General features: G+C 37.9%; 2 protein-coding genes and 1 pseudogene across 2 annotated transcripts; 2 read left to right on the plus strand and 1 right to left on the minus strand.

The window, feature by feature from the left end:
- Positions 1–788: 788 nt before the first annotated feature.
- Positions 789–1511, plus strand: LOC147488263 (uncharacterized). The gene has a single exon (XM_086574325.1). The coding sequence runs from the start codon at positions 789–791 to the stop codon at positions 1509–1511; it is 723 nt and encodes a 240-aa protein (XP_086430451.1).
- A 9975-nt stretch (positions 1512–11486) lies between these two features.
- Positions 11487–12290, plus strand: LOC147488264 (putative ubiquitin-like-specific protease 1B). The gene is made up of 5 exons (XM_086574326.1): positions 11487–11501; positions 11586–11666; positions 11763–11900; positions 12002–12114; positions 12215–12290. The coding sequence occupies exons 1-5, from the start codon at positions 11487–11489 to the stop codon at positions 12288–12290; spliced, it is 423 nt and encodes a 140-aa protein (XP_086430452.1).
- Positions 12291–13674: 1384 nt separating this feature from the next.
- LOC147488265 (uncharacterized) lies at positions 13675–20968 on the minus strand (annotated as a pseudogene).
- Positions 20969–26405: the final 5437 nt, after the last annotated feature.

Raw genomic sequence — 26405 nt, forward strand, 5'->3', positions numbered from 1 at the left:
TTCAAGAGAGTCATATGTACAACACGGAAGCAAGTAGATTTCATCTCTTGACAGACTATCTGAGGACTCGAGGAATCAAAAATCTCGGAAGAGGAAACTGAGCATTTCCACGATCGTGTTGGGTAGATAATAGGACAGATGATCTTTGGCTATAATCGACCGCTTGAAATACCAACTGGGGTCACAACTAGATCTGGGAAACAAGGTGGAAAGAGCAGAGCTGAGGTCGGTTAGCAGAAGGAATCGAATTCAAGAAGTAACAATAGTGGCAAGAAGAGTAGGGGCAGACCTAAAGGCTCCAAGAACCGAAATCATAGATAATGACACCCATGTGCTTCTGGAACCTTAGAGGTGCAAATGATGTTGCAAAAGCGAGGGAAATAAACAAGGTCAGAGTAGAGAAGAAACTTAGCGTTTTTTGCTTGCTAGAAACCAAAGTCCGACAAGACAGATATGATTTCATCAGAAACACATGCTGCCCTTTATGGGAGCATATGAATAACTACAGTAAGGATCCTTCTGGCCGTATTTGGATTTGCTGGGATCCGTACTTGATGGAAATCAATAAGATAGCAGAATCTGATCAGTACATCCACTGTAAGGGGAGATACAAACCCAATAACGAAGAGTTCCTTTTAACTGCAGTGTATGCCAGAAACACCAAAAATCTCAGGCAGATTTTATGGAGAGATTTAATTGCCATAAAGAGTTCACTGAACTTGCCTTGGTGCACAGCTGGAGATTTCAACAACATCACCACAGCGGAGGAATGAAAGGGTGGGAGACCAATGCACCCAAGAGAAGCGGAGGAATTTGTGGACTGTCTGCTCAAAACTGAACTGGTTGACCTGAGATTCGGTGGCTTCTTCTACACATGGCACAACAAGGTGAAGGGCAAAGGCAGAATTATGAGCAAAATTGACAGATGTATGGTTAATGACCTCCGGGTAAATGGGTTTCCCAATTCCAAAGCAGAATTTCTGCCTCACGGTGTTTCTGACCACTCGCCTATTCTCCTATCTTGGGATGACGCGGAGAGGAAGGCGACGCCATTTAGATTCAAGAACTCTTGGCTGGAACATCCGCACTTCCACTCCATGCTGAAAGAAGTGTGGCAGAACCCTGTTTTCTCCAATCCTATGTATGTTCTAATGCAAAAACTTAAGCTTCTGAAGGAGAGGATAAAGTCGTGGGCTAGGAATAACTTCTCCAACATCCATGAAAGAGTTCAGCAAGCCAGAGAGGACCTATATGACATCCAGAGACAGCTTCAATCAAAGCCATGGGACCCTTATCTGGGACAGAAAGAACAGGTAGCATTGCAGAGGTACGGTGAACTGGCAGGTATTGAAATCTCTGAGATCAAAAGCAAGCAAGATAGTGAATGGATGTTAGAAGGAGATAAATGCACAACTTTTTTCTTTAAATCCTTAGAAGAAAAGAAGGCCAGAGCAGGGATATGGTCTCTCCAGAATGCCCAAGGGAATGCTATCATCGACGGTGAGAGGTGAACAAAACCATCATCGATTACTACACTTCTATTCCTCGGGCAATCGAGGCACCGAAGATAAGCGGAGAGAATTTCTTCAATCAGTTACAAGTCCGAAATACCATCTCGAACATATGAAGACTATCCCGGAAGAGGAGGTTTCACGGTAATTGAAGTAAAGAAGGCACTTTTGAGATGAAGGAAAATACAGCTCGAGGGCCGGATGGGTTCACACCCACTTTCTTTAAGAAGTGCTGGAATGTTGTTGGGCATGATTTCTCTCTAGCTATCCTTAATGCTTTTCAAAAGCGTATATTTCCTAGAGGAATAAACACCACTTTCTTATGTCTTATTCCTAAAGTCAATAACCCTAACTCAGTTGAAGATTTTAGGCCTATAGCCTTGTGTAATACCGTGTATAAATGTATTTCTAAGGTTATTGCAAATAGGATTAAGCTAGTTATTGATGATCCGGTTCAAATAACCAAACGGCTTTCATTCCTGGCAGATCCATTCAAGACAACATTCTGCTTTCTCATGAGCTCCTCCGAGGATATGACAGGAAGCATAGCACACCTAGATGTACCATTAAATTGGACATTCGGAAAGCTTTTGATATGGTCAGTTGGGAGTCTATCAAGGCAATGATCAGGACCTTCAGATTTCCAGAAAATATGTGTCAATGGATTGAAATGTGCATTTCATCCCCTTCCTATTCTGCCATGCTTAATGGTGCCCGGAAGGTTTTTTTAAGGGGGGCAGAGGCGTCAGACAAGGAGATCCATTATCTCCATATTTATTTGTCCTAGTTATGGAGATCCTGAGTTGTGTGATTCAAGAAAGGCTCAACAACCGACTTATCCAGTATCATTTCGAATGCAAAAAGGTGAAGATGTCGCACTTGGCTTTCGCAGATGATGTTCTGATGTTCTGTAAAGGTGAGAGTGCATCCATACAAGCCATGAAAGAATGTCTAGATATTTTTGGAAATGCCACTGGGCTACAGATCAACAAGCACAAGACAACTCTGCTTGTGGGAGGAATAGATGACCAAGAGGCGAGTGCTCTGGCTAACATTTTAGAGGTTGACTTGATCAAACCTCCAGTGAAATATCTAGGGCTCCCCCTCATCTCCGCTCGATTGGGTATCAAGGAATGCCAACCTCTGGTAGAGAAGATCACTCGCAAGATTACCAACTGGAAATCAAGAGTATTATCTCATGCGGGTAGACTACAGGTTATAAAGTCCATCCTGCTGGCTTTTCACACATATTGGGCAAGAACCTTCATTCTGCCCAAGACAGTTCTCGAGCAAGTGGAAAGTATTTGTGCAAAATTCCTTTGGACTGGCACAAATAATAGAAAAGGGCTACACCAGCGAAGTTGGAGCACAGTCACAAACAAAGGAAGAAGGTGGACCGAGAGTTATGAATGTTCACCGATGGAATGTGGGTGCACATTGTGGGCTGATTTTCAAAATAATATCTAAAGAAGACACCATCTGGGTAGATTGGATCTGGAAACACCACATCAAGTCCAACTTCTTTTGGACTATGAAAGTGCCAAGAGATCTCATGGGCGTGGCGAAGTATTTTGAACAATAGAACTGCAGCCAAGAAACTCATCAAATACTCCATTGCAAAAGGGGAAGAAACACTCTTGTGGCATGACATTTGGTGCTCAAGATCACCGCTTACTTCGAAGACTCAAGCAAAGGCGAGAATGGGATTTTCCGCTAGATGCTAAGGTCGGTGTTATCATTTCTAATGGGGAATGGACTGATGCGATCAATCGAATCTGATCTCAAACCTTAAAGGCGGTGATTCAAGAGGTGGACATCAACAAACACCTCGCACAAGACCAGATAGTGTGGACACCGCATTCGAGTGGGCAGTTCACCTCACACAGTGCGTACCAGGCGCTGTCACCAGAGAAGGAAAAGAAGAAATGGCATAAGCTAGTTTGGGGTAAGTGGGTGTTGCCTAGACACTCTTTCTCTACATGGCAGCTGTTCTCTCAAAGCCTTCCCACCCAGGACAGACTCGTACACAGGAAAATTCTCCAAAATTCAGCTTGCTGCCTATGCATCAATAGCCGAGAATTCTCAGGGCATTTGTTCTTTGAATGTGTATACTCCAAGGAAGTCCTTGCTCGAGTCAAGCGGCGCATCGGCATCGATATCGATAACCGCCGCGACAAATAGGGGGAGTGGTCGTCTATCCTTCGCATATGCAAAGTAGAAGACTTGGGGGAGATCTACAAGGTTTTTTTCTGTGCAGCAGTGGCATATCTATGGAAGGAAAGGAACGACCGAAGATTTCAGCATGTTGCCAAGACAGTGCAAAACCTTTATGAGAAGATGGTGCGAGACATAAGGAATTACTTGCAAGTTTTAAAACCAGCAGTCAAGGATACGGCAAGAGTTAGGAATCTGTTTCAGAGACTTAACATCGACGCCAAATATATGACACAAAGGCAAGTAGAATGTGTATGGAGGGCTCCAAATGACAGGCGAGAGAAGGCCAATACCGATGGATCGATGAAGCGATAAGGGGGCAGGACATGGTGGAGTTATCAGAGACAAAGAGGGTCGCATTAGCGGGGTTGATGGCGGTGGTGGCTTGGCGTCATGTCTTTGTTTCGAGAAATCAAAGCTATCAACATATGCCCGCAGAGATGTATAGCGAGAAGGCTATAAGGAAGTGGAGGTCGAGTCGGACTCTCTCATGAAGTGTGAATGCAATCAACAAGTTGGAGAAACCTCCTTGGTTCTGCATGGACATGATTAAAGCTATAGATATGAAACGGGTCGGAGTTCACTTTTATATCCTTCTCCCATGTTTATAGAGAAGTGAACCGAAAGCAAATGGACTATTTAGCTTCACATCATGATGCATCTAATTTTGTTGTACAGGTTTGTCCCTCCACTAGATCATACAATCGCAATGTATTGTAAATGATGATGTAAGTGGACAAATATATGTAACGGAATGGTTGAATCAATACAGGTGGGGTCTGCTTTAACCCTAGCTTAATTTTTTTTTTTTTTTTTTAAAAAATATATATATATATATATATATATATATATATATATATATAAATATATATATATATATATATATATATATATATATATATTCGAGCATATCGTGATATTTATTATGTAATATGTATCATTTTTTGATATCTCAATATATATCGCAATATATCGCTATTGTTTGTACTATGGACTATAATATGTCAAAAAAATGACATACCCGAACAATATTGTAACGAGGTATTGTAATCGGTAGACTGATAAGGTATGCCTTAATAACTTAACTTACCATTTTTCCTGATTTTTTTTGGATGACTATAGAAATGGATAGAAATGAGGATCCAACCAACCCAAACAATGTCGATAGGTAGGTGCCATCATCATGGTTCATTTCTTGAGTTTTACACAAATAAGACTTGAGGTTACCCACTTATTAGTATGTCAGCCAAATAAAACTTTTTGGTGAAATTAATCATGGCTAAAGCTAGAGTTAGCTAGGTAGGGTGCGGTGGCTCTATTGCCCAAAACCAAGGGTTAGAGACGTGAGCTAAGAGTGCCACATGTAAGAAGCAATTAAGTTGAGTCAAGTTAGTGAACAACTCCATGTGTACCTGCAAGTCTCCAACCGGATTGAATTTTCTCATGTTTTATGAAACTTAATGTAACATAAGAGAGTAATCAAAGTCAATTCCAATCAAACTAATACCTGCTGAACCAGTGAACCACACAATAATGAGTTGATCTGATTTTCCAACATTACAAGTCAAATCCTGGGCATTATAAGTGCCTATTAATCGCTACATAAGCGCTATGCGCCCCTCGACCGATCCGATCAACAAAAAATTTAGAGGTCTGAGTGGCTGGGCGGTTTAAGCGTCTATTAATCTGCGCATAAGCGATATGCGCCCCTTGACTGATCCAATCAAGAAAAAATTTAGAGGTCTGAGTGGGTGCCATAAAATAGGAGATTTCTTCCGCTTAATTGGCGATTAATCAGAAAATCAGTATAAAAAAAACGCTGATTACTAGGTTTATAGGTTTCTTATGAAAAAATTTAAGCCAACAAAAATCCCCAAAAAAGAAAAGCCCACAAATCTATATATTGAAAACGTTTCATTTCACCGAGGAAATAATCAAAACCGTCAAAAGTGAAAAACAACCAAAGAAAACTCTTAGGCCAGCTATCACTGCACCAGTCAGGCTTGTAGTTTCTTTACTTTATTTTGTTTTAGGTTGTTATATCACTTATATGTGACATATGTATTATAGGTTAGCTAAGGCGATTAATCGCAATTAATCCCCGATTAATCTGATTAATCGTTATAAGCTTTTGGAGCGACTTGCTCCCGATTAGTGCTTAACCTGCACAGTGAAGCCATAAACATTTCCCACATTTAGTGAAATTACATCAATTCCGATATTTCGAATTCAAATGACATATTTCGTGAAATTTCGTTGTTGATATTCTTGTGGAAAATACACATATTTTATACCGACCTCTATTTTATAAGAGTCGGATTTTATAAATGCACAAGTAATTTAAAAAACGACATTGGGACTTAAAACATGGCAACCCTTAAAAGCTTAAAACATTTATAAGTGACAAGTTTGAATTTGTATAACGCTACCTAAATATTATGGATATAAATCACTGAATTGAAAAGAAAATAAAAGATCCGAATAAATGGTGTGGGGCCAAATAATTAACACTAATCAATATAACAAAGAAGGGTGGTGCTGGACATCCAACATCACCCCCTAACCTTTGGATCTAGCTTATGAGGTGGCAAATCCTAGGGCTTATGAGGTGTGGGTTGTTTAATAGTGTGGAACAAGAGTGTTGCATCATTCTTGAAGTCAACAAATGCGGCTGGACTTTTAGTGGACTTCGGTTGGGTTTTTTTGTTGGGCTTCTTATGGGCTTCGATTGAAGTTTTTTTAGGCGGGCTTCGGTTTGGAGTTCTTTTAGTACCGGGGGTATGCATCGAGCCCTAAAAAGAGCGTTTAAAATCACGGATCTGTAGTATCGGGCGGATCTTGGCGTCGGGAGCCAAAGGTGCGCGTATCTGTGATCTAACCAGTGTTAAGTGATTCGAAGCGAAACCTCGAATTCCATGTATATTTTAGTTTTTCAAAACCGAATTCGAATATAGAGTCGAAATTTTGATTATTCGAAAGAGGGCATCTAGGGTGCATCGGTATGTATGTGTGCAGAATGAGAGCCGCTGATTGGCGATTTCTTTATTGCAATACACCAGTACTTGTGTACTTATATTAGTGGCCCAGATGCCTGCGCATGGGTACACTCTGCGCACGCTAGCTTTTCGGATTTTGAAATTAGTAGAAATTCCGAATATAAAGGGGGTCGAAATTTGATGAATTTCGGTTTTTGGATTTGTCGGAATTCCGAGAATTCCGAAATCCCGAACTATGGATCTAACCAAACAGAATTGTGTGGGGACCAAAGGGCCCCATCCTACGGCTACAAATCTTCCTCACAAAATATGACATGGCTAATCCAAGTGATTTAGGGGTTTGTGCAATTTTTTGTATATTCCAAATCAGTATCCATATGATCTATCTAAAAATCACTCAAAAGTCAACAATCGTGGGTGGGCTTATAAACTAATTGGGCTAGCCTATAAACTTCGGATAAACTATTGGGCCTCCAAATTTAACATGGTACTATATATATATAGGGCTGGCCCAATTGATGCTATTGGGTTTATGGATAATGACCAATTGGACTGGTAGAGGAGATAACACCGAAGGCGCGTAAAGTTCATGTTAGATAGTGCCATAGACGCGTCGAGTTCATCAATGCCGTACGACACGGGCATACCCTAGTAATGAACAAAAAATAAAAATAAGAAGAGGACCAAATAAGAAATAAATTTGTTTAGTACTAATTCGTAATTAACACCAATAATTAATACTTTAATTCGTAATAACACCGTAGTAATTGAGTCATAGTAATAGTAATTAACCACTATGTGATGGTCATAATAGATGGTCATCGAGGCCTACATCATGATCCTCATCAAAGCCTACTTCACAGCAAGACCTAAAATATTGAATTAAGTGAATATTTCGATGTACCCAAAAACGGAAAAATATCGGATATATTGGAAATATCGGAGATATGTATTTTTTTGTTGACTAGTCAAAATTTTGTTTATGTCAATATAAAGGAAATATCATCGATTATATCGGAAATATTGTCAATATATCGGTCAAAGTCAACAATATTTGGTCAAAGTCAACAAAATCAGTCAAAGTCAAAAATTTATAGCGGATATATCGGTCGATATATATCATTATATCGGAAATTGCGATATATATCGGGAAAAAAACAGAGGGATTCAATATTCGATTGAGATATATCGAATATATCCATTTCGGTGTACCAAAAAATTGATATATATCAGATATATCGGCGATATTTTGGGCCTTGCTTCCCTCACTTCACTAACCCAATTAGTCAATATGTTACACCTGGTTCCACACGATTTTAGTGGCACCTTGCTCATAAAAATACCACGTGGGAATATCTCCCTCTATCTCTTATTCTGATAGGGTGTATTTGAGATCAAACAACACAAACCCTGTTTTGTAAGTACCTCTCGTTACCATTCTATGAAAACCCCACACCCATCAACTTTCTTCTTCGCGCCCTTGCCACCAACAATTAATGCACATCGTATCAGCTGCATACTTGTGTCTCTGTTCTGCCCTGTTTTGTAAATGATTACTCTCACAGCAGACTTGGGGACTTAAAACAAACAAGGACGCCATCAACAATATGTCACTATCTACTCTTATTCTGATCGTATATAATGGCTCCCCATAACCACTTCTCTCCAACACTCTAATCTATTTCTCAAAATTACCACTATCAAGCTCTCTTTACAAACTAAGAGAGACAAGGTCTGGTTTTTAAGAGAGAAACTCTAACACTTTCAAGGTCTTCATAGTTCTAAAGTTCTGAAGCAAACACGGTTCTTCTAAGGAAAAGTAAGGACACTAAACTTGCGTTGACTAAACTTGGTTTGGCGGTATATATTTTCAAATGCCAACACTAAGTGAAAATGATTAATGTTGTGAGGACTATAATGTTAATGTGAATCAACCCCCCTAAACTTAGTGCTCACTTTACATGGTTCGTGTTCTTGGTTCTTCAGATCTATTAATATAACATATGTTACAGCATACTACTATAAGAAAAGGAAAAAATCTGCCTGAGTTGCATATTCTTAACTTGGTTCAGATATGCATATGCCATATTTTGTTGCATATGAGGAATCCGAGACCTCAAATGACATACTTGTTACTTAGTTCAAATTAAATCAGTAATAGTTACATAGTTTGTAGATTTTCTTTGATTATTGGCAGGTTGTCCACATATTAAATTGTGAAAGATTGGTTCTTAGACAAATGAAACATGTTTTCGAACTAGAAGACTTTTTGGTGTGTTTGTGTTTAGCTTGCTTCTTTGATACTTGTGTTGAGCACATATATTTTGATATTCATATATTATGATCTTACCTCTCTTACCTTGGTAGCTGTTTTATATGGACTTGTTTTCTATTGTAGGTGCACAACACCACCGACCACCCAGAGTACCTAGTAACAACTATAATATTTATGAACGGGTCAATTTGGTGCAATCAAAGTTGGAGATTCTTAAACTTGATGTGCAAGACCTGAAAAGGGCTTTCAAATCGGCACTAGCGGAACTCAAGGACAGTGTTACAACACTTCATAGCCTGTTTTATGTAGGGGTGACTTCGAATCGGATCAGATCGGATTAACCTCCTTCCGAATTTTTCCGAATTTTTTTCGGAACCTAATATGCTAGCCAAATCCGATCCAATTTTTTTTCGGATTCAAAATATATTTCCAATTTTGGAACTTTCGAAAATTCCAGAATAACTCGAAAATTTCGGAATACTTGGTAAATTTTCAAAGATCTCTTTACTTTCAATTATTTTCGGAATATCATACGCCAATGTTCATTGTAGGGAGAGAAAACCATGTCCACAACACCAATGTACCAACAACAATACACACTTGTTTACTGAGAAAACCCATTTTCATTCAAACAAGTGATCTAAGAAAAAATGAGAAAAAGAACCTGCAGCCACCAACAGCAAGAAACATTGCATTCTGTTGAGGTCTAGGTATTTGTAATGTTTCAATCTTTTTTCGTGTGTGGAAATTGAATCGTGAAGTGTCTGCATGAATAATGGATTTTGGTCTTGGACTCTAAGTAGCTTTACATAACATTCTATCTATTGGAATTTGGCTTTTGAGATTGGTCTGGAAGTCATTATATGACTCAATAGCATTTTTTTTCATATCATTGTTGTTATGGCAGATGGTGTAATGACAGTGGAGTGGTCCAATTTAAGTGGGGAAGTAGCCGCTAGGTTATGTTTTTGTTTTATTTTTGGAAGTAAAAAACTAGAAAATGAATGAATGGTCGAGATCTAATCAAGTGGATAGTGAGAGAAGTACATATTTTCAGAATAAATTGGCAATAATATCGGAAATTTTGGATTGGCTATATATCGAAACTTTCGGATCGGATCGGTTTTTAGAGTTATATCCGAATCCGATCCAATTTTTTTTCGGAATTTTCGAAAATCGGAAAATCGGCCCATGAAAACTACACCCAGAGCCAGACCAATTTCGGGTCGGATTTCAAAAAATCAGAAATTCGGCAAAAAAAGACACCCCTAGTTTTATGAATGGAAGGAACCCATACTGAAAGATATACATGAAGGCATTGAGATAATTGATGCGGAGAGCTACGGAGAAGATGTCTTTAAGACACCTCCCATTGTGAGAAGATGCAATATGTTCCCTTCACTGGACACTCCTTTTGCAAAGAGGAGGATAATAACAGAGGTAATTGTGTGAGTTTGCTACTATTTCTCTACTTAGATTAAGGTCTTTACTTTCATATTCATGACTTTTGAACGATTTTATAGTCTGATCTATTGATGGTTTGTTGATTGGGATGTTAACAGAGTGTCAAATTTAAATGTATACCACATAATGTGTCATATTCAGAACTGATTTCATAGTACTTAACACACCTCAATATGTTACATATAGTATCATATTTAAAAATATACCACATAAAGTGGGATATGCATAACTGATTTCATAGTAGTGAACACACCTCAATATATAACATAGATTGTCATATTAAAAATTAGACCACATATAGTGTCATATTCATAACTGATTTCACAGTCGTGAACACAACTCAATATCACATGGAGTATCATATTTCCAATTAGAGCACGTAAAGTTTCATATTCCGAACTGCTTTCATATTTATGAACACACCTCAATATGTCACATAGAGTATCATATTTCCAATTAGAGCACGTAAAGTGTCATATTTAGAAATGCTTTCATATTTATGAACACACCTCAATATGTCACATAGTAATTTATTCGCTTTCTAGATTGAATCGGACAACAAGGTTGAAGATTATCCATTTAAAGATGTGAAAGCAGACAGGGTACAACCTCACGTACTGCTAACAGTGGAGGAAGCAGCTATATTCCGCTCAATATACTCACCTTATGGAAAAGCAGGGTAAACGGTGATGGCTTATGTACATGGTTAGTTTCAGTAGAACTTCATCCAAACCATACTAAATTCCTTTTGTTTGGTGTAGGGACTTCATCGTGGACTTCAACAGATGGTCGGAGAATAGATCCACATTTAAGTGTTTACTTGGGAATGGCAGACCTTACGATCGCATTTTGTTGCACTGTTTTTTAATTAGAAACTACTAATGCTTTTGGGATTACAAAATAATTTAATTACCTTGCTACTTGTTATATTTGGTGTAGTTGGTCTTTGCTTGGTGTGCGTACCTGAACGCGGAGCAAAACAGCAAGCCTACAATCTACAATAGGCACTATTACTACCCTTACCTAATGGGTGCAAGTAAGGTATGAAGTGAAAATGGTTTTGTTCTATAATAAAAGGCTAACATGATGATGTACCTTTTGAGTCCCTAATGTTGTTTTTTTTAGGTTAAAACCAAAAATGAGATGCAGCTAACTTCCGTGGCTCGTGCAATTAAATTGGATAATGATATTAGCGAATATCGAAGGGTAAGATGATTCTACTATAACTCATGGTTTGATAAGGCAGTTCCCAACTTTGGTAGAGAGTTCCACCTTGAACTACTTTTGATTGTGGTTATGTAGTGGTTTGTGCTCGTCGTCGACAGTAATCATTGGTGGTTATATGTCTTTGATCCTAGTGCTCGCAAAGTTGTGATATTGGACTCTCTTGCGGGTAGTGCATCCTACATTTGTGGAGGGACGGATTCGATGAAGTCTATGGTGAGTTTTGTAACTTAAAAGTATTTTTGTGATCATTTGAGAATATCTCACAGTCCACGCTTCATGTTTTCAAACTAAATTTGACTTTTGTGTTTTCTTAGGTTACGAAAATGCACTACACTTTGTCTCTGATTGGAGATTTCCATGCCAAAAATTGTGATGTGAAAGACTGGGTTATTGAGAAATGCAAAGATGTGCCACAACAATACAATGGGTATATATCTGATCTTATGGCCCTAATTAACTTATAGTTTCAAATTTAAGTTTAGTGCAATCTTTGAAAGTATAGTAACTACGTATCTTTATATGTATAGCTTCGACTGTGGGGTGTTCATGATGAAATTCATGGAGCTTTGGGACTGGGAAAAGTTGGTACATTGGTTTGATTAGGTAACAATTTGACACAATCTAGTATGTTTCTCAATATGTCCAATCAATTATCTATAGTTTGGTTACCTTAAATCTTCATTTTAACTAACCACGCGTATTTGTATATGAACTTGCTGGGGGATATGGCTTATTTTGGGCAACACATTGCTGTCTCAATGGTAATGTCGAAACTAAACAAAATGCGCCCATAGATGATATAGAGAACGTATGCTTCGAGAAGTTTGCACGTCTTTTTTGTTGCCTCGATAGTTTAGAGACGTTGAAACTCGAAGACCTAAGTTTTTTGTCAATCTTTTAATTAGCCTTTGCTCTAATCTCTATCGTAGTGTTGTTCTATTTGGCATTGCCTCAACCAAATTGACGTTGGAACTCGAAGACCTTCGGTTTTTGTGAATCTTGTAATAGTGTTGTTCTTTTGGAAACTTATTGTAACAGATTCAAAATGTAAGTTGACTTGTGGTGGTCTGTTTTGGTTATGATGGGATACAATGCTATTATTTCTCTACTTATATTAACTTTCATATTCATGACTTGTGTATGATTTTATAGTCTGATCTATTCATGGTTTGTTGGTTAGGACGATGTTCACAGACTGTCAAATTGACAATTATACCACATAAAGGGTCATATGCAGAACTGATTTCATAGTACTGAACAAGCCTTAATAAGTTACATAGAGTATCATATTGAAAACTATACTACATAAAATATCATATTCAGAATTGATTTCATAGTGCTGAACACGATTGAATATGTCACATAAAGTATCATATTACAAATTATACCACATAAAGTGTCATATTCAGAACTGATTTCCACGCCTGAATATGTTACATAGAGTATCATATTGAAAATTATATCACAATAAGTGTGATATTCCGAAGTGATTTCTTAGTACTTAACACACCTTAATATGTCACATAGAGTATCATATTAAAAATTATATCATAATAAGTATGATATTAAGAACTGATTTCATAGTATTGAACATGCCTGAATATGTCACATAGAGTATCATATTCAAAATCATATCACAATAAGTGTTATATTTAGAACTGATTTCATAGTAGTAAACACATGTAAGTATGTCACATAAAGTGTCATATTAAAAAGTAAAGCACATAAAAGGTGATATTGCCTGAACTACTTTCAACCATCATATCTTCATTCCAAAACTAAAATGAAGTCAGTTTAACAGAATAGATACCATTTAAAAAGGAAAAGGAAACAAGCCAAGTTTTTGATTTCATAAAAGAGCTCATAAGCTAATACAATTAGTCCATTCTTCAAACAAGTAACTCACGTAAATACAACTACGATACTTAGCTAACATAACTAAAACAAGACCAACTTGAGCCCTAAGTGCTAACGAAATTTGGATACTTCATTCCAATGTCATCACAGTCAAATCCATAGCATCCACAATCAAATCCATAGCATCCACAGTCAAATCCAATGCATCCTCAGTTGCAAGCCCCCAGTTAATATCATCAACATTTGTTTGCTTTTCGGGGGTGTTGCTTCTATTATGCTTTCCAGCAGTATGGTTCATCGGTTAGTAATTTGTACACTAACTCCCCCCTAAAATCAGTCATTGCGTTTTGGTGTAATTTTGGGAAGTGATCAATGGAACGTGCCTTCCACTCCATGAATTTGCACACAAATAGTTTGCAGTCCACCCTAAAGCTCAAACAAAAGAAGTATTAAAAATCTCACGTCACATTTCCAGTGTTCGACAAACTTTATCACAAAAGAACTAGGCTAGAAGTACTTACGAATCTAGTCGTTGTTGAGGGCACTTTCCAATTTCCAACAACGTAGCCTTTAAAAGTGGTTTCTTGCTCTTCTTCTTTTGTGCAATGTGTTCATTTAAAATTGTATAGACACGTTCCATCTATGTTGCCATTTCAAATTGATAGAAGATATGACAAATATCATAAGTCAGAAATACTCTAACAAAACCTACAACTTAAGATCGACAACAAAATGGTTTCACATGCAAGTGCACAAACTCAAGTTTAGTAACTCACTACTTTCGTGGCATTCCTGTAAGGAACGGATGTGAGGGGATATCTTGTGTTCATTGAATCAAAGTGTGTCCATACGTTATCCATCATGTTATCATGTAGGAGCGTCCAATGGTATCCCCCATTTTCTTTGACTATTTTTCCACTATTCAGAGGAAAGAATAGATTCTTAACATTTTCATGAAGTTGATGTAGTGGATCAATCAAAAAAATTTCTCAAGGTGTTTTGCCCAAATCACAACAGTCTGTCAAAAAATATTAATAATAACCTAATAAGAATACCTCATAAGAATACCGTTAAGAATATGTAATGAATATACCAATACCAATAGTATGCAACACTGTGTATTATATAACCCTAGGTTTCGAACATACGCAAGTCATAGTGTCAAAGTAATGGCTAAGTGGTTTGTTCTGAGGCTTACGACCAGGATAAATTTTCTTCTCCATCTCTCGAGGATACCAATATAATACCTGCATAGTGCATCCCAGAAGTAAGTCAATTTTGATCGATGATATATGAGAAGTTGAGAACAAAATGTGTGTTTGGCTTACCTGGCCATTAACAAATCTGTCAAGCATAAATTCTTCAAACTGTTTACCGTGTACTTGAATTGTGTCTCCATCCCAAGCAATGGTGCTGCAATGAAACACATACAATACGTACACCAGTTAATAACTGACATCCTAATATGTATATTCTATTAGCAACATGCAATGTATAATGTATAATAAAAATGATTTCAGATTCAATTGGCCATTTCTCCTCGAATAATCCTGATAAGCACCCAAAAGTGTAGTTTAAACCCCTTAATAGTATTACCATTTAGGCCAATTATGTTTATAATAAATAAGAGTTAGCATTGTTTACGTGTTTTTGTGTATTTCAGGTCTTGAAGCTGTTTATGTGCTTAAATATGTCATTTTGCATGAAAAACAAGTCAAGATGATTGTCGAGGAATTTCTACGTTTAAAGCCCAAGAATCATGAAGAAAAGCCTTTTTTCAAAGCCAGTCAAAGCTGGGAAGTCAAAGTCAATTCGGGTAGAAAAAAAATAGAAAAGTCAACAGAACTTTAAATGGACTTATCTTTGGACTCAGGCCTCAGAATTGGGTCTACTTTATATCAAAACAGCCGGCTTAGAATAAGCTTTCCAATGGACCTAGCCTTGCCCCAATCAGAGCTATAAAAGTGGACATCAAGGGCAATAAATTAATGTTTAGTAGTTGTGGCCTCTTTAGACTTAACCTAATGGAATTTGGGCTCACATTAGAGGCCCAAAGTCCCTCTTTTTGGCACATGCACGCAAATGTAACCCTAACCCTCTTCTATATAAAGAGGGTTAAGTCTAAACTTAATACTCCTCTTCCTCCCCTTAGTCTCTAATTAGTTTAGTTTAGGGTTAGAATTAGTTTAGTTTGTAGCCACCATTAAAACTTTTCAAAAAAAGCTTTTACTTCTTCAATTCAATAATTCTCTTTACTTTAATGTCATTACTTTACTACTTTAATATGGATAATCCAATGACACAAGGCTAAAACCTCCATTAGAGGAGATTAATAAAGCTACGTTAGGATGATTGCTTGTTAGAATAGTTGTTGTTTAGAATAGAGTTTCAAGTTCATTGTTGTGAGTGTTTAAAGATAAACCTCATAATGATGAACTAGAGTTTAGAGCCACCATCAAAGGGATTTGTGGTGGAGCCAAACTCTCATGCTAGTGAAACCATGATCAGAGATGACTTGGTATTCACTAGGGATCAACAAGCGATTCGATGACTAAACTAATAGCCAAGCGAATCGTGTGGTGGATTACCCCTCTCTAATCTCTTTTATCATCTTATAAATCATTGTTTAGCATATTAAATTTACTGTTTTCATATTATAAATTGATCTCTCATTAGTTAATAGTTAGTTAGTCTAAATTCGTTACAAGTATGTACAAGCAAGAGTGGAGAACACAATTACTCCTCTTTATCACATAATATTTGAGAGTATTATTATAGATTGATTAGAATGATTTTGGCATGTTAGAACTACTGTTTTTACATAATTTAAATTTTTTTGTCAAATGGCGCCGCTTGCCATTTTGCTTTGTTACGTATTGCGTGTTTAAAATACAAAAACTATTTTCACTATACACACACCAAAACACTGTTTTCACTGTTCACGATTTTTCAAAAAAAAATTGCTATTGTTTTAGTGCATACGAATTGAGCAACCAACTCCTTGCACCTCCATGACCTAACCCTAAAAATTTCAACCTACTATTTTTACTTATGAGCGCGCGCGCCCTAGAATTTCCCTTACATAGAGCGCCCCGCGCATTACACCCTAGGTGCAACCCGCGCCTAATTTACCCTATTCTTAAGCATGCTCGAGCTCCTTTAAATTTACAGAAAAAAAAATAATAAAAAAAAAACCAAAACGTGACCCGCGCCCAATTTAGACTATTTTTAAGCGTGCACGCCCTAGGTTAAGTAGAATATGTAGAATATATATATATATATATATATATATATATATATATATATATATATATATATATATATATATATATATATTACAATATTACCTCATGAGTACTGATCTGATACTTCGTTATGCCCAACCGCTCTAGTAATTACATAATTTTTTTTTCATACTTTACGGTGTCTAAAAACTCAAAGAATTGGGGGTTATCTAATTAAGGAACATGCATGCACGGACAACCTCCCTCAATTCTTAAGTGGCATGGCTGTTGGTGTAGGAACCGTTATTTCAGAATGAATATTTCAACAAACCGTGAAAACCACGCGCAGCAGAGTTAATGGTTCTCACGATTTTGGATTGGAAAACATACCTGTAAATCCGGCTTCTTGATAACTCTGAGAATCCAATAGCTATGAATCCGAATCAACAATCAACCCCTTGAACTTCTGTTGTATTCATTTCAATAGATTGGATGTTGTGTGGGCAACGATCTACCAACCCCCTTCTTTCTCACAAAGCTAGAACCAATTTTGGATCTATCTTTTCTTGCCTCTCTTTTCAATTCAGATGAATAATAATTTTGGCCAGGAGAGAAGGGTTTCTATTTATAGGCTACAACAAGGACCATGAGGAGAAATTAGGGTTGGGCCTCCTGACGAGCTTGGGCTTCCCATGTTCGCCCAGAACACAAGGCCTAAGTCCGTCAACAAATGGTTTATTCCACTAAAGGCCATTGTTGCACTACCGCCCTAATCCCAAATTATGTGTCAGCATTTATGGGCTCCATATTATATGCTCGTTGATCTCCCCGTGTTTAAGATATCGAATGTCCATTGATTAAGTCAAGTTACTGACAACTACATTAATTAACTTCTTATGTCCTTAAGTAGTACCACTCAACCTCATTGTCATGTCGGATTAAATCCACCTGTAGGGTTTACATGACAATCTATATGAGCTCCTCAAGGGGACATCATCAGCCCGACTTCTTGCGGGACACGGATTCCTTTTATAATCAACAGCACACCTTACATACAATGTCATTACCCAATCTATCGAGTTTGTTAATTCACGAATGAATCTCACTCATTGATGATTTAAAGCAATATACAATGCACATAAGTGTCCATTATTATATCCGGATTAAGAGGACAAGCATCCATAATAACAGAGGTGTTTGTTCTCTTATATAGTCAGTATAAATAGAAACAACCTTACTTGGTCCTGTTCAATACACACAAAGTGTACTAGTGTAATCCTATAGTCAAGATAGACTAATACCAGATTATACTACAATCGTACTAATGGTTTGTCCAAATCCATCTAGGTTGTGAACGATTACTTATACTTTATAAGGTACTGATGATATGATCTTCTGTGTGTCCACACCATATCATCTACAACATAAAATATTAGACACATGCATATAACTAATAGCATATATAATATGCATAACATTTGCCCATATGATTCTCATTCAAAATATAAAGAATTAGAGTTAATACAAAAATAATGCTTTTAGTATATAACCCTATCAATCTCCCACTTATACTCAAAGCATTGGTTTTTAGTATACTACTAACAAATCTCCCACTTATACTTAAAGCTATGCTGCCAAGCATCTGATTTCCATCCCCTCAAGGGGTCAGCTAGGTTATCTTTTGATGCTATCTTGGTAACAGTAACATCTCCTCTTATTAGGTGGCACTTGTGCTTAATGTGTTTACTTGCTTACAAGAAGTTCTGGAGCCAAATTGATTCTTTGGCTGCCTCAGTGGCTGCCACATATTTAGCTTCCATGGTGGAGTCAGACATGCATTTATGCTTGACACTCCTCCATACTATGGCTCCACCTCACAAGGTAAACACACAACCTGAGGTAGACTTACTTTTGTCCCTATCTGACTGAAAATCAGAATCTGTATACCCTAAGGGAACCAAACTGTCTGCTTGGTATACTAACATATAATCTTTAGTCCTTTTCAGGTACTTCAGACTATGTTTTACCACAGTCTAGTCTCCTTGTCATGGGTTCTTCTAATATCTATTAACCATGCCAACGACAAAGCAGATGTCTGGCCTCGTGCATAACATGGCGTACATTAAGCTTCCTACATCCGAAGCATAAGGAACCGCTTTCATGTCCTCTATCTCTTTTGGTGTCTTGGGACACATATCCTTTGATAGAGGAACTCCATGCCTGAAAGGCAAGAAACCTTTTTTGGAGTTTTGCATGCTAAAATGAGTCAACACAATGTCAATATAGGTAGCCTGAGATAAGCACAACATCCTTTTCTTGCGATCTCTTATAATTTTGATCCCAAGGACGCTTCTCCCAAGTCCTTCATATCAAATTGCTTTGATAACCATACCCTTATGTCTGACAACACTTTCACATTATTTCCTATGAGTAAGATGTAATCTACATAAAGCACAAGAAATACCACTATGTTTCCATCAAATTTCTTGTACAAAACAAGATGCTCTTGACCTTTGTCAATGACTCCTTCTGGTTGCTCCATATAGATGGTTTCCTCAAGACTTCCCTTAAGGAAAGCTGTCTTGACATCCATTTTATAGACCCACTTGCATCCAATGGGTTTTACACCATTGGGTGGCTCTACAAGCTCCCATATCTTATTAGAATCCATATATTCCATCTCAGAATTCATTGCCTTTTGCCAAGATATTACATCTCTATCTTGGAGTGCTTCATTGTAGGTTCAGGGATCAGGATCTTGGTTATCAGTGGTTATGTCTAAAGACATTCCCAAACCAATCCACCTATCAGGTTGTCTAACAACCCTCCCACTACGATGAAGCACCTCTTGTTCTTGTACGTCATTTGTGACACGTTGTGGTTCCTATTCTTGTACAATTGGTACTGAAGTAGTTTAATGTCTCTCCTCTCAATACTTCTAGAATAATACTACTCGGGGTAAAATTTAATGCACTGTGGGTGGAATAAGATTAATGATGTATAAATTTCCTTCTAATGCACCATAACAGATAAAATGTTTATTTTTCTTAATGACGATCTTGTCATTTAAAAGAAACAGGATACCCATCCTTAATTAACATAGAAATTGAAATCAAGTTCTTTCTAAAATTAGGCACATAAAGACAATTCTTTAACACCATAGTCTTATTTCTACCAAAAGATAAACAAACATCTCCCACTGCAACAGCTACTACCTTCGTAGCATCCCCCAAAGATATGGTAATCTCTCCAGCACTAAGTTTTCTGGTTTCCTGGAACCTCTGCAATGAAATGCAGACATGGTTAGTGGCTTCCGTATCTACACACTAGGTTTTGGTAGATAACACCGCTAAACATGTTAAACGATTAGTGCATGAGACATACCTCCATTATTCTCTTTGTTGAGAAGAGGATAATTTGGCTTCCAGTGTCCTGACTGCTTGCACTTGTAGCATTTTCCCTTGGGCTTTTTCATAGCTCCTTGAGGTCCCATGCCCTTCTTTGCCATGTTCCTATGCTTCTGAACATTATTCTTCTTCTTACCACCATTAGGCGTAGAAGTAGAAACCTTCTCAGTAGCATAAACCTGAACATAACTCTGCTTAAAGAGACTCTCAGCTGACTGAAGTTCTGTCATAAGTTCCACCAAAGAATACAACTTTTTGTTCATGTTGTAGTTAAGGCAGAACGGTTCAAATCTTTCAGGCAGCATCATGAGAATGATATCGACCTGCGTTTCCGCATCGATATCAGCTCCAAGGATCTCCAACTCATTCAGATAAGCCATCATCCTGAGTATATGATCCCTTACAGGAGTCCCTTCATCATAGTTGTGGTCATCAAGTTTTTCATGGCAGTTTGCCTAGCAGCCCTATTCTAGTGTCTGAAGAGTTCCTTGAGATTGAGCATCATATCATAAGCCGTGGTCATGGCCTGATGCTGATGTTGCAGCACACTTGACATAGATGCCAGAATGTAACACCGCGACATCTCATCTGCCTTGTTCCACTTCTTATATGCTACTTTCTCCTCTTTTCCAGCAATATTGTCAGGCTTAGGTGAGCATTCCTCATTATTGAGTACAAATTTGTACACTTCAGCAGTCAACACGATATCCAAGTTGCGTTTCCAGTCTATGTAATTAGGGCCAAGAAGTTTGTTTTCCTTAAGAATAGTTGCTAGTGGGTTGAAAGTAACCATTTTGAAAACCTGAGAATCACATAAAATAACTATTATGTAGGGCAAAAACTTCTTGAGTTAATAACAAAAATTAATTAATTAATCAACCCATCAGCACCCTTCACACCGAGAAGTAGTAAGCCACGATAGTGTGGACGTTTACCATTCTACATTCGTGGAAATACTTTTGGAGTTAACTTAAAAATCAATTAATTAACCCATCTGCACCCTACACACCGAGAAGTAGTAAGCAACGATAGTGTGCAAGTTTACCATATCTACATTCGTGTAGAGAGGTTTTTCTTATTAGTTCTACTTCTCGTCCACTTGACATCACACCACTCGTTAGAGTGGACACATGCCATCTAGACAAGTAAAACTAAAATGCTGACCTTTTTTCGGTCCTACAAATAATAGCAGTGACTCCGATGGGGAGGATACCATTACTTGCATCTAAGTGTATACCATTACTCAACTTCTTAGTCCATTATTTGTAATGAATCCCTTCATATGGAGAAGTGAATCCATACATTAATAACTTCATATAGTTGTCCTTTAGAAGTTTGTTCTGGTAATCCGTAATTAGACTCATCCGATATGGAGGAAGGCACTAAAACCGACGCGCAAGTATAATTACATTACCAGCAAACCAATAATGGAGACCATGGGATTTATATGAAACAAATTCCCGCTCCCACTTAGTTATTTAGAACTGAGGATCTTTCTGTTTACTAGTCAGGCCTATGTCCATGTTATCTATTATTCATGTGGGCTTAATTTTTAACAAACATCCACAAATAAAAACATGTATATAGAATAAGCAAATATGAACAATAAAATGGAAAATGAATTCCCAACTGTTATGGCCCATATTCATTGCTCCATTCTGTTCGCTGAACTGTTTTTGGTTGCCTTCGCAAAATTTGGTGGGGTTCGACCTGTTTCCTTCACTGGAAACCTCACGAAATCACCGCATAGACCCCCGAATCACTGTCTATGAACTCAAGATGGATTAAAGTTGTAGTGATATGGTATTCTAACTGTTGAAACTGATTCTTGCATGAGTATGGTTAACCCTTTTCTTGTTTCTCTATCCCTGTTTATTTACGTAGAAATCAATCGTTATTATTTTAGGTTACTTGCATTGCCGTTAATTTACTTAAACCAACTAAATAACCTAAAACCCTACTCACTAAAAGTTGTAAATCCAGTTGTGAACATTGTCGTGCCCTAAGGTATGGGCGATCCCTTACTCGACCTATCCTACCAACCCACGTGAGTAAGGTAACTTGACTAAACGGACGTTTACGGACTTTGGACTTTGGACTTCGAACTTAAAAGAATCAAACCTGAAATTAATGTTTATCAAATGGCGCCGCTACACACCTAAGGACTCCGAAGATTAAACGTAATAACTGGAATACATCAAGAAAAAACCCCCCTTCCTACCCCCCTCATTTTTTTATTTTTATTTCTTTTGCGATACTAACGTGTTGTGCACCTGCTTGTACCAACTTTTCTTTTTCTACTAACAGAGATCTATAAACTAGATCTTTATTATCATCATTAGTACAGTCTAAGAATTCCATAGGAAGTTGAAGTAATGTATTGATCTTACAGTCTCGGACGAGACTATACTAGTAGCACACGAGACTAACCTAGAGTATCAACACTCCAGTTTTCAAGTCCAAGCCATTTTCCCTCTCAGTACTATTTTGGACTCTTTAAACCTGTTTATCCAACTTCCAGTAAGTTTCCGAGCTCAGGAGTTAATTCGATCGTTATACAATGAAAAGCGGGATGCCAGGTTTCAAATCCTTAAACTCCTCAAACTTTGTCAAGGATATTATTTGATTGATTGCTATAACCTGTTTTACCTCACATATTTGTGTGTTGGCATGAAAACTCTTTGCATGTATAGACTTTTTCCTAAACAAATGTGATTTATCATTACATATTCACTTTAATACGATTAAAATGATTCAAATATATTTGGATGTCTGTGTAATTTCAAACCACATGCTTAGATTATTTTTGTATGTATATATTACATCGATTCACATACGCGACATTACTTTGCATGAGTACATTCTCGACATTCCTCTAGCTCGCATCTAGTTGCATGTGTAGGTTATATTTTGTGTATACATAGCTATATATATTTTTGCTTGCGTAGGACGTGTTTCTATTTATGTAGGAGTAATATGTAGTTGCATGTGTAGCCTTCCTGTGTAAAACTAGCTTGTGTTAAATGCATGCTTAGTCATCTATTTTGACATCTCTAGTTTTTAATTGCATGTTTCGTAATCACGTCTCCATAATACATTAATTACGTAAACTTAAAAAAAAAATCCTAATAATAAAATTTCATCATAATTATATTAATAATAATCGCATAATACACCTTCATAAATCATCATCCTATTCCATCAGTGTCTAGGAAAGTTGAAAGATTGAGGTTACCTAATTAAGGAACGTGCTAGCATGGACAACCTCCCTCAATTCTCTCATGTGACCTGATTGCTGGAATATTCACACGTTCCTAGCTTATTTGCTCATATTAGCAACAACTCAGGAAGACGTGGTTCACCTCCCTTCTTCCTTAATAACTAATCCTCTTATCATAATTCGTTCCTTATGAACCTAGAATTAAAATTTGTGTTTGCATGAGACTACGGTCTGGTACTAATAAGGAGTTAGAACTTACATATTTTCATCAAAAATACAATAAACAACTGCATAAGTTATCTCCTAGACATAGTTCTTCCTCCGTTGTCATTATCTCCCATAGTTATGGCCCAGGAAAATCCCACAGTCGAGAAACCCCTTTCGGACTTCTATACTGCCTTACAAGAAGGACCTGCTCCCTGCATTAAACTCGATGAGATTGTAGGAGTTTTCGCATTCCGCCAAACGTTTTCGGTTTGTTACCTGTTTACCATGGTCTAGACCATGAAAAACCATATAATCACCTTTATTGGATTTAACAAGTGGCCACCACTTTCCACCATCTGACCGTTACCAATGAACAAGTCTTGCTTAGGTTGTTCCCCTTCACCTTGGCTGATAAAGCTTCAGTTTGGCTCGCGGGCGAAGCGCCGCAATCCTTTGACACATGGGCCAAGCTCGTACAAGCATTCATGATAAATTTCTATTCTCAGAAGAAAACTATAGAGATGTTTCAGAAGATTCAATTCTTTCGGTAGCATCCCCAGGAATCCTTTACTGAAGCATGGAGCAAATTTATTGATCTGCTTCTCGAATGTCCCCATCATCAACTCAACACCGCTGTCTTAGTCCGGTCATTCTTTAATGGTCTCTCTGACCATCAAAAGGAAACATTAGATATCATGAACGGCGATTCTTTTATGGACAAAGGCACTAGTCAAGCATACACTTTTCTTGAGAAATAGGCTTCACGAAACACCCATTGGGGTAACACTGATTCTTCCAAATCTTCTAAAGACACTCCTACCAAAGTTACGTCTATGTTCGAGGTCAAACCCGATCCAGAATTAAAAACTTTTATCGAGTCCCTAACCAAAAAGGTCGATGCTCTTTCGGTTCAAGTAAATGATCAAAAACCCAACCAAGTCATAGCTGCCAACGCTTCCCCATGTCTTCTTTGCTTAAGTCTTGAGCACTCTGATTTTTATTGTCCTTCGGCATACGAGTGTCCTCCCCAACCATCTGAAGAGGCTTGTGCTTTCAACATCCCTAATGCACCTTGGCGACAACATCTGAATTTTTGGCTTGGCGTCCCCCTACCCAATAGCCAGCTCCTCCGGGTTTCAACAACCCTCCTATACGACCACCCACAAACTACAATTCCTACTGTCAAGGAAATCCTCTGCAATTCCAACAAGGGCAAATTCAGTTTCCCAACAATGCAAATATAAGGTACTAAAACAACCTCAGCCTTGTCCCCGCTAATCCAGGTTATGGCTACCAAAATCAACCCGTAAACAATAACCATGATCTTTTTCCTAATGCTCCACTGGGACAATCCACTACCGATAAAACAGCTGAAACTTTTTTGACTTACATGAATAACCAATCTTAAATCCTAGCATTTATCCAACAGTCTCTTCAGCTGTTAGCACGGGATAAAAGTCAAAATGGCATGTTTCCTGGCCAAGCAGTTCCCAACCCTAAGCCCACAAACACTGCCTTCGAACTCAATAATGCACCAGGTTCTAGTAATCCCAGCCATGGTGAGTTAAATACCATCACCACTCTTTGTTCTAGCTGAACCGTCGACAATCACATACGTATGCCAGACATTGAACCGACGAATGCCGCAGCTGACGTCCTTCCAATTCCTACCTCGCAACCTATAGCGAACGAAGTTGTTCCTTCTAAATCGACATCCACGTCCCTACCCGTTCCCTATATGCGCAATTCCGCCCAAAAGCTCCGTTCCCTACCCGTTTGGCAAAGGACAAACCTGCCGAACATTTCGATGAGATCCGAGAAACCTTCAAAAATTTGATCATAAACCTACCATTTCTTGATGCACTTAAGCATTTGCCAAAGCATGCCAAGTTTTTGAAGGACATGTGCACCAACAAACGGAGAACGAATGTTCCTCAACAAGCATTCCTAACTGAGTAGTTTCCCTCCATTACTACTACTAATGGTGTGGTTAAATACAAAGACCCAGGTCGACCAACTGTACCATGCACATTGGGCAACAAGTATATCGCTACCGCACTTTTAGACCTAGGCGCGAGTGTTAACCTACTTCCCTACTACTTATTTAAGCAATTAGGTCTACATGAATTAAAACCTACCAACATGACCCTGTAACTCGCGGATCGCTCCATCAAGTACCCAAAGGGCATAGTAGAAAACGTCCTAGTAAAGGCCAAGATTTCTACTACCCCATTGATTTTGTCATTCTAGATACCGAAGTTGCCTGTGACTCAATTCCTATCATTTTAGGATGTCCATTTTTTGCGACTGCTAACCCTTTCATCAATTGTCGGGATGGTTCAATGACAATGTCTTTCAGGAACCTTTCCGTAGAAGTCAATGTATTCAACTTAATGAAACAACTTCCCGATCCTGATATTGAGGTGAGATTAGCCTGATTGATAGTGTGGCACAGAAATATTTTGCAAACTATTTTCCCCCAGACGAGGTACACTAATTTCTTTCTTTTGATAATCCTGAGTTTAATGATGACTTGTAAATTAAGAATGTCCATGCATTATTAGAGTCAGTACCATTATTTGACCCTACTGCTGCGTTGCCAACTGATTCAAAAAAACCGGACTCGCTCTTTTCCATTGAAGAAACAGCCCCTCACGAATCCTTGATCCCCAATCCTCCAACTCTGGATTTAAAAACTCTACCCTCTGAATTGAAATATGTGCATCTTAATCCTGATGGTAGTCACCCTATAGTAATTTCTTCCCACTTGACTACCGATAAAGAAACACGTTTGATTCATGTC

The sequence above is a fragment of the Coptis chinensis genome, chromosome 7, assembly GCF_015680905.1.
Source record: "Coptis chinensis isolate HL-2020 chromosome 7, ASM1568090v1, whole genome shotgun sequence".
Classification (NCBI taxonomy): Eukaryota; Viridiplantae; Streptophyta; class Magnoliopsida; order Ranunculales; family Ranunculaceae; genus Coptis; species Coptis chinensis.